At 35.3% G+C, this 7459-nt stretch overlaps 2 protein-coding genes across 3 annotated transcripts; one reads left to right on the top strand and one right to left on the bottom strand.

Annotated features, from left to right (window-relative positions):
* Positions 1–1012: 1012 nt before the first annotated feature.
* LOC114403452 (protein WVD2-like 2) lies at positions 1013–5057 on the top strand. Of its 2 annotated transcripts, none has more exons than XM_028366446.1 (7): positions 1013–1245; positions 2415–2892; positions 3527–3612; positions 3856–3946; positions 4044–4115; positions 4229–4339; positions 4452–5057. In XM_028366446.1, the coding sequence occupies exons 2-7, from the start codon at positions 2419–2421 to the stop codon at positions 4734–4736; spliced, it is 1119 nt and encodes a 372-aa protein (XP_028222247.1). In that variant the 5' UTR covers positions 1013–1245; positions 2415–2418; the 3' UTR covers positions 4737–5057. The 2 variants fall into 2 exon arrangements, with proteins under 2 accessions (XP_028222247.1, XP_028222248.1); XM_028366447.1 differs by having other exon boundaries at positions 1013–1236; positions 4452–5037.
* A 1239-nt stretch (positions 5058–6296) lies between these two features.
* On the bottom strand, positions 6297–7178 carry LOC114403453 (histone H1-like). Its single transcript, XM_028366448.1, has 2 exons — positions 7027–7178; positions 6297–6954 (listed from the first exon to the last, which is right to left on the bottom strand). The coding sequence occupies exons 1-2, from the start codon at positions 7102–7104 to the stop codon at positions 6460–6462; spliced, it is 573 nt and encodes a 190-aa protein (XP_028222249.1). The 5' UTR covers positions 7105–7178; the 3' UTR covers positions 6297–6459.
* Between the last annotated feature and the right edge of the window lie 281 nt (positions 7179–7459).

Below are 7459 nucleotides of genomic sequence, written 5' to 3'. Positions count from 1 at the left end.
CATATATATGTTAATTTATCACTAAGTAATAATAGTATAAAAGTTATTTACATTATTGATGCATTTGACTATTTAATCATAAATATATATAAAAAAATAACTATAAACTTAAATGTCAAATGAAATAAATTTATCATATGTCAATCTACCATTAAGTAATAATAATATAAAAAGTATTTATATTATTAATTCATTTGACTATTTAATCATAAATATAAAAATCTTTTAACTATAGATTCAAATGTCAAATGACATTTCATTGATTTTTTATTTTTGTTGTTGATATGGAGACTTTGTTGGTGGACAATATTTAAAATACTTTTATAAGTACAAACATGCATTGTCTTTAGTATGTTTTTGATACTTAACTCACCTGAATTTTTACCTAAAAAAAATTACACTTTATTGCTATACAATAAAACGAGCATATATAAAACTATTATTTTATGATTTTAAAAAATTAATATTTTAATTCATTATTTTTTATTTATAAGAATCAATTTCAAATCTGAGGAAAATGATAACAATTTACGCACATTATTTAATTAGTTAAACTAGATTTTTGTTAGTATTAATATTTTAATTTAACTAAATAGTAAATATACAACTAATTAAAAAATAAATTTAATGCAGGTAATCATATTTAAGTGTGAGAAATGCATAAAAATGTAAAAGAAATTGGAAGAAAGCATAGATAATGTATTATTTTTGTGCAGATAATGGTCTACTAACTAGTCTATAATTGTTTCGCTATATTGAGGCATATCTATAAGACTTGAGCAGATACCTTATCTATTTGATGACTGTATCATTCGTTTCCCTTTTCCTCTAGATTTTAATTTTCATTTGATTTTAACCTCACTCTGGTGAAACCCCACTGTGACACTGTCATTTAACGCCGTCAAGTCCTCGGTTCCGACAACAAACAAGGGAGAAAAGTGCCTCGGTGAAAAATCGCCGTTAAAAAACCAGAAAAACCATCTATAAATAACCTTAAACCAATGAAGGAACAAAAACACAAACGGGAGAGTGAGAATTAAAAAGAAAGAAAAAAAGAGGTTTTTGATAAAGCAAAAGAATATTATTGAAACATAAATTTTGGACTTTCTTTGCATTTGGCAGCCACCCCCACAACGAAATAAAACAAAACAAGCACACAACCAGAGACACACACGCATAGAGAGAGAGAGAGAGAAGCAGAGGAAGAAGGAGAAGAAGGAGATCTTGAGAGATCAGGTCGCAACTGTAAGCTACATTTCTCACATTCTTAACTAATTCTGTTACCGTTTTCTGTTTGGTTTTCTTCTGCTTTACAATGTGGGTGTCGATCTCTGTTGCACCTAACTCTGCTTCGCTCTACTTTGGACAGATTTATCTGCCATTTCCCCTCTCCTGTGCTTGTTTCTGTGATTTGTGATGTGGGTTTTTCTCAGCGTGTTTCCTTTCTTTGATCTTTCTTCTGATTCGTTGTTTTTGACACTCACCAGTACTTGCAGCTCCCGATAACCCCATCTTCTTTCACCGCCAAGTGTGGCCTTTTCCTTTTCAAAATGGGGATACGCGTATTGGGTCAAAAGTGGAATTCAACTTCCTTTTTTTGCTTTTCCATGTTTTTATTTTTTCACCGATTCTTATTTCTTCGGTTGATTTCTTCATTTGTTGGGTTCATGTTATTTCATTTCTCCTTTTGCGTCTCCGTTTCTATTCTTCCGACCAAAGGGAAACAGCTTTTTTCAATTTTCATTCACTTGATTACTCTACAATGTAAATATGTTTTTTTTTCCCTCATTCGAAGATCATGTTGGAGTAGCTTCTTAGTTTTCTTTTTTTGGCTCTTAACATTAAACTTAAGTGCGTGCTTTTGAATTATTATATAGTTATTCCGTAGAATTCATACCTTATAATGTCTCCTCTTGCCGTTTTCTCTTGTTCCACGTCAAAGCACATTGAAGATGAGGAGTTTTTGTAAAAAAAAAAGGAAAAAATTAGCTCAACATTTGAAGGTTATACGGCGGTTGATAAAATGATCAAAATTACTAATAATAATGAAATATATTCATATGAACAACTTTTTCTTATTGAACTGGGTTCTCTCCTGGATCTGTTTATAACTTATTCAGAAGAAGTAACTTCCATTTGCCTTTTTTTAAAATCTCTATAAAGTTATTCTGTTCATTCCTGAATCTTTCACCTTCACTTTAAGGGCAGTGTACTAAACTAACCTTAGACATATGAAGTATCTTTTTGTTTGGTTTCTGGCATGGCGTGTATATATAGTCTTCTGTTTTAATTGTGTAGTATTTCTTGAACGTTTAGAGCTAATAGAAGAAACCTATTCCTTTATAAGTGGAACGCTTCAACATTAAATCTTTGCTGAGTCTGGCGTTACTCACCCTGTAAATTATTTCATGCAGCGTCATGGGGAGAGAAGTTACAGGAATGCAAGTTGTGGACAAGAAGCCAAATGGTGTTATACCAGCTTCAAATGGTAGTTCTAATGATAAAGTATGCTTTTCTCCTAAAATGGAAGCAGCTAAGGTTCAGGCGAAGGATCACAAGGTAAATGAATGTACCAAAACTAACTCTTTTGAGGAGAAAAGCCATGAGAAGATGGATGGTTTGAGTGCCAAAACAACAAACTGTAATACTGACTTGCCTGAGGAGGAGATTGAGATTTCTGAAGTGCAGAAAATGGGTGACAGTAAAAAGTTAAGCTCACCATCTGCAAGAAAAGAGCATACTAGTCACCTTGTTACACATCCATCTGATCTGGTTACTGAAAAGCATGGTTCCCACATACAGATTGTTGATGCTGAAGCTGATGCAACTGGTCTGAACTTATCACCAAACACTATAAACATGCTCTCACCTATCTCATCAAAGAATTCACAGGTAATTGATTGTCCTGCTTGTTGTCATGCCATCACATGTTGATCTTGAATTCATAAGTACTGATTTAACAGAGCCAAGGATGCTTAATGAACCTAGCACATGTTGTGCGTTTTAGTTATTAATAGATTGTTTCTAGTTTTACTTGAGGAATAAGAAGGTAAAGTTGTTGGTGAATTACAGAACTAGGATCTTCCTTTTGTTTTTAATGCATGCTTGTTTGTGTGTAATATGTTTCTTTGACAGAGGATTAGTTTCTCCACCTGTGGTCATTTAAACAAGTAAGCTTGCCGAGGGAATCTTTTTAAAGCACAAAGTGAAGATAATTTATGGGCCATTTATTAAAATTTTGAGACATGCATACCTGTGAAAAAGTAATTGGGTTTAAGGGTGGTACTGGATCAATTTCCGATCTGTTCAATCTTGGGAATCTCAAAATACCATGCCAAACAAATACATAAATGGTTTTGTTTGTAAATATAGCTGATTTGTTAAGGTTTATGTTAACAGATTTACCTACTTATATATGTTCTGATGATGTTTGCCAGGGTGCTTTGCAGTTGCCTGTGTTGCTATTTGTGTGTATTTGTTTGTTTGTTGATGAGATTACTGACAAAAAAAAATCCATTTTTTTCAGCCAAACTCTCCTTTTTCATCAAGTAAGCCTTTGCAACATGATAAGAAGAACTATGATGATGAAGATAATTGGTCTATCACCTCCTCGTATCCTCTAAACTTGGTCATTTTGATGGTTTATTGTTCACAAAGCAAGTTTTACTACGCACATTGGAAGAATCTTTAACATAGTGACACTTCTAAAGTCTCAAACATTCGGCACTTATTTAATAGTTTTAATCGGAAAATTTGGATTATGAAACCATGCAAATATAGTTAAGACATTTACCTACATATATTACGGTAGAGCTGTCATTACATCACTATGTGTTCCTTAACCACAAATATTAGTGCTATGTCTATGCGCACAGCTAGATCAAAGGTAACTCATGGCTCAGCCCCTACATTTAGATGCTCCGAACGCGCAGAGAAACGTAGGGAGGTATAAATTTATTGACAAGTTTAACTCATGTCTATAATTCTTTAAAACAGATTATTGATCCATGTTTGATGCTATCATTTTAATTTATCTATCCCAGTTTTATCTGAAGTTGGAGGAGAAACACCGAGCTCTTCGAGAAGAGAAAAACCAGTATGAGGCAAGGCTAAAGGTACAGTGGTCTTTTCTTGTTTTATGTTTATCCTCCCATTGCCATGTTACCTTGTGCACATTGAATTGATCAAACAACTTGTTTATTGTTTATTTAATAATTAACAATGATAGGAAGAGCAAGAAGCAGCCATCAAGCAGTTGAGAAAGAACTTGGTAATTAAAGCAAATCCAGTACCAAGTTTTTACTATGAAGGGCCTCCCCCTAAGACCGAACTAAAGAAGGTATGCATTTGTTGTCATGCATAACATCATTTTTGGTTCTTTCCAATATTGAAGAGTTTTTTTCTTTTTGATTGGAAAAATGACTCATTGAATTTGGTTTGGTGAGTGACAGCTGCCACTGACACGGCCGAAATCACCAAAGCTAAGTCGGAGAAGGAGCTTTGGCGATACTGTGAACTCGTCTCCTGAAGCTTGTAGTCGAGCCCGTCACAGCACTGGAGGTGTAGGTCACGTCAAGGGTGGTTCCAATGCCCCTTTTCCTCACAAAAACAACATTCGACGCAACAGCAATGGTGTTTGCAAACCCAAAGAACGAACTAAAGCGGATAAGGAAACAAAAACGGCTCCTCCTAAGATCACCAACCACGCAAATGCAGACATTTCAGTTCAATCATGACCGAAATAGCCTTCACATCACTTGATTTTCATGGGGACTGACTTTTGTGACTTGCGGTGTATATGTTTTGTAACTTATAATATTGCTACACGGTATCTCTTACTGTTATATAATGAAAGTTATTGATGTAATATGTGAGGATGTTTCCCCAGACTAGTCCCTGGATTTTAAATTTAAATTAAATGCTTTCAGCAGGACTAGTAGCATTAGGGGTCTTATTATACGGTTTTATCTATTGTGCTAAAATGGGTGTGTTTTGCGTGTCCTTATCATGTGATGATGCACCTTTGCTTTTCCACAACTGGATTTTGCATTTTGACATTTTCTTCTCTTGTTCTTAATGTTGTACGTTAGTATTAGTTTTGTATTTTCGAACAGAAGAAAAGTTAAATGAGGTTACGTAAGAGTATTGCTATTAAAAGAATATCACGGACATGTGAAGAATGAAAAGATATATTGGCACATAATATCCCCACGGAATAGAACTATGCATATGCAGTCTGGAGGTTGGGATGGGACCCCGCCGACACCAACATCAATGACTAATGATTACTGGGCCTTACATTTTAATTGCTCTCAAATAAGTTTGAGATTTAATAGAATTAATCTTAATATAATTTTTAAACTATGATTTTTTTTACGTTATCGGTGCATTACTCTTCTCCTATTATATAGGATAAATATTTATCTTAAAATAATTAAATTCATAACAAGAAATTGTTTTTAAAATGAATAATTAAACTGATAATTTTTTTTAAAAAATAGTTTAATTAGGAAATGATAAATTAAAAGATAATCAATTATACAAATGAAATAAAAAATAAAATATTAGTTGATAAACAAATTTCAAGTTTTATTATAGGATAAAATGTCAAAACAATGGACAAAAGAAATATTTATTTTGATAATTCTGGCAAGAAATATTAATGTATACTAGAGAAAACAAGAAATAAAAGTTTTATCCTCAAGTTATGAATTCTATTCTATTATAAAAAGAAACAAGTTATTTTACAGTATAACTTATTTCTTGTAAACAAGTTATTAAAATCTACATTTTTTTTAATTAAGATATGAAACTTTCTTAACTTAAAAAGTAAACCAGGCTAGGCAAAAAAAAATAAACAGGCTACGCACTAAAAGAAAAGGGCACCAGGCTGGGCTACAAAGATCCATTAGTTGGCAAACGCAACGTGACATTTGAGCCAAATATTCCTTGTCATCGCCGGTAAGCTTCGAGACAAATTGCACGCTAGTATATTTCTCGCCTTTACGCTAACTTCTATAAATTTCTGTTACAAAAACTAATTTCGCCTTTATGCCGCCAAAGTACATAAAGTTGGATCTCTACCACACCTCAACACTAAAACGAATAAACCAGATTTGAATGCACTTTTTTTTTTTTAATCATAACTACAATTTATCGTAAACAGCATTTCAGCATATGCATCACAGGTGAATGCATGTGTTTTCTCACCTGGATTAAAAACCCAATCCATGCCAATGCCAACCCCTACGTAACAATTGGGAAGATCATAAAGAAGGCTATATCCAATTCGGAGATGAAGAAAACGAAACTGTATTCAATGCAAAAGAAGAACACTTGTTAAAATTTCTAGCAAAGGAATTTACATCAATACTCTTCTAAAAATATATCCACCTATACTACGATTCAACCCGAAATACATAAACACTATAACGCCAAACTAAAACCCACTCCAATCCCTCACTTCTTAGCCTTGGCCTTTTTCGCTGGAGATTTCACGCTTTTAGGTTTCTTCACGACGCTCTTGGGCTTCTTCACGGCCTTTACGGGAGTCTTCTTCGCAGGCTTATCGGCGACCTTCTTCGGCGCGGCCTTAGCGGGCTTGGCCTTGGGCTTGGTGGCCGCAGCTTTGGCCTTGGGCTTGGCAACAGCCTTCTTCTTAGGTGCAGCAGCTTTGGGCTTGGAAGCGGGCTTGGCGGCGGGCTTAGCCGCAGCTTTGGTGGGCTTCTTGGGAGCAGCAGCGGCTTTAACAGGAGCAGACTTAGTCGGTGCGAGCTTGAAAGAGTTTTTGACCTTAACGAGCTTGCCAGCAGCAACAGACTTCTTGAGATGAACGAGAACAAGCTTCTTGTAGGTTGGAGGCAACTCCTTGTGCTTGCCTTCGATGAATTTGGTTATCGCGTATTGGCTCGAACCGGTTCTCTCCTTCAGACTCGCTATCGCCTCCGCTATCATCTACAAAACAATGAAACTAATTAAACACAATTGATTTCGAAATTGAATCGAAAGAGAGTAATTAGGAAGTACCACGGCGAAGGTAGGATGGGAGAGGGGCTTCTTGGACGACGCCGTTTTCTTGGCCTTGGGCTGCGCTGCGGTGGACATGATGATGCTCAAATAGAAAAGGGTATAACCGTTGATTGAAATTGAAAGATGAGAGACAGATGTGGATGAGGGGGAATGGGTGCGAGGCGTTTATATAGAAAAGGGAGAGAGGGAAATGCCCTGCGCTGATTGGTGGAAATCAGCCTCGCACGGATCAGGAACGTTTCGCCATCTTTAAATATGGACCGTTAGATCAAGGATTATCTACGGTCAATAATCTTAGTCAGCGGTGGCACATGGATTGATAGCGCTAACTTGGTTAATTTCTCTCGAGCTGCTTTGCTTTTTCGGTTTTGGGGTTAAGGGTGTGTTTTCCTCTGATTTTTGTTGCCTAATAACATATGATTTAGCCCAT

Source organism: Glycine soja, chromosome 20 (assembly GCF_004193775.1).
Source record: "Glycine soja cultivar W05 chromosome 20, ASM419377v2, whole genome shotgun sequence".
NCBI classification, from domain to species: Eukaryota; Viridiplantae; Streptophyta; class Magnoliopsida; order Fabales; family Fabaceae; genus Glycine; species Glycine soja.
The sequence above is the reverse complement of the archived record's forward strand: the minus strand, read 5'-3'. Positions and strand labels throughout refer to the sequence as shown.

Bases quoted from the DNA above. Each gene is read 5' to 3' on its own strand.
- LOC114403453 (XM_028366448.1), bottom strand. From the start codon at position 7,104: ATGTCCACCGCAGCGCAGCCCAAGGCCAAGAAAACGGCGTCGTCCAAG. The intron at 6,955-7,026 runs GTACTTCCTAAT...ATTGTTTTGTAG, and splicing joins CCCATCCTACCTTCGCCGTG to ATGATAGCGGAGGCGATAGC.
- LOC114403452 (XM_028366446.1), top strand. From the start codon at position 2,419: ATGGGGAGAGAAGTTACAGGAATGCAAGTTGTGGACAAGAAGCCAAAT. The intron at 2,893-3,526 runs GTAATTGATTGT...CATTTTTTTCAG, and splicing joins TCTCATCAAAGAATTCACAG to CCAAACTCTCCTTTTTCATC. The intron at 3,947-4,043 runs GTATAAATTTAT...TATCTATCCCAG, and splicing joins GCGCAGAGAAACGTAGGGAG to TTTTATCTGAAGTTGGAGGA.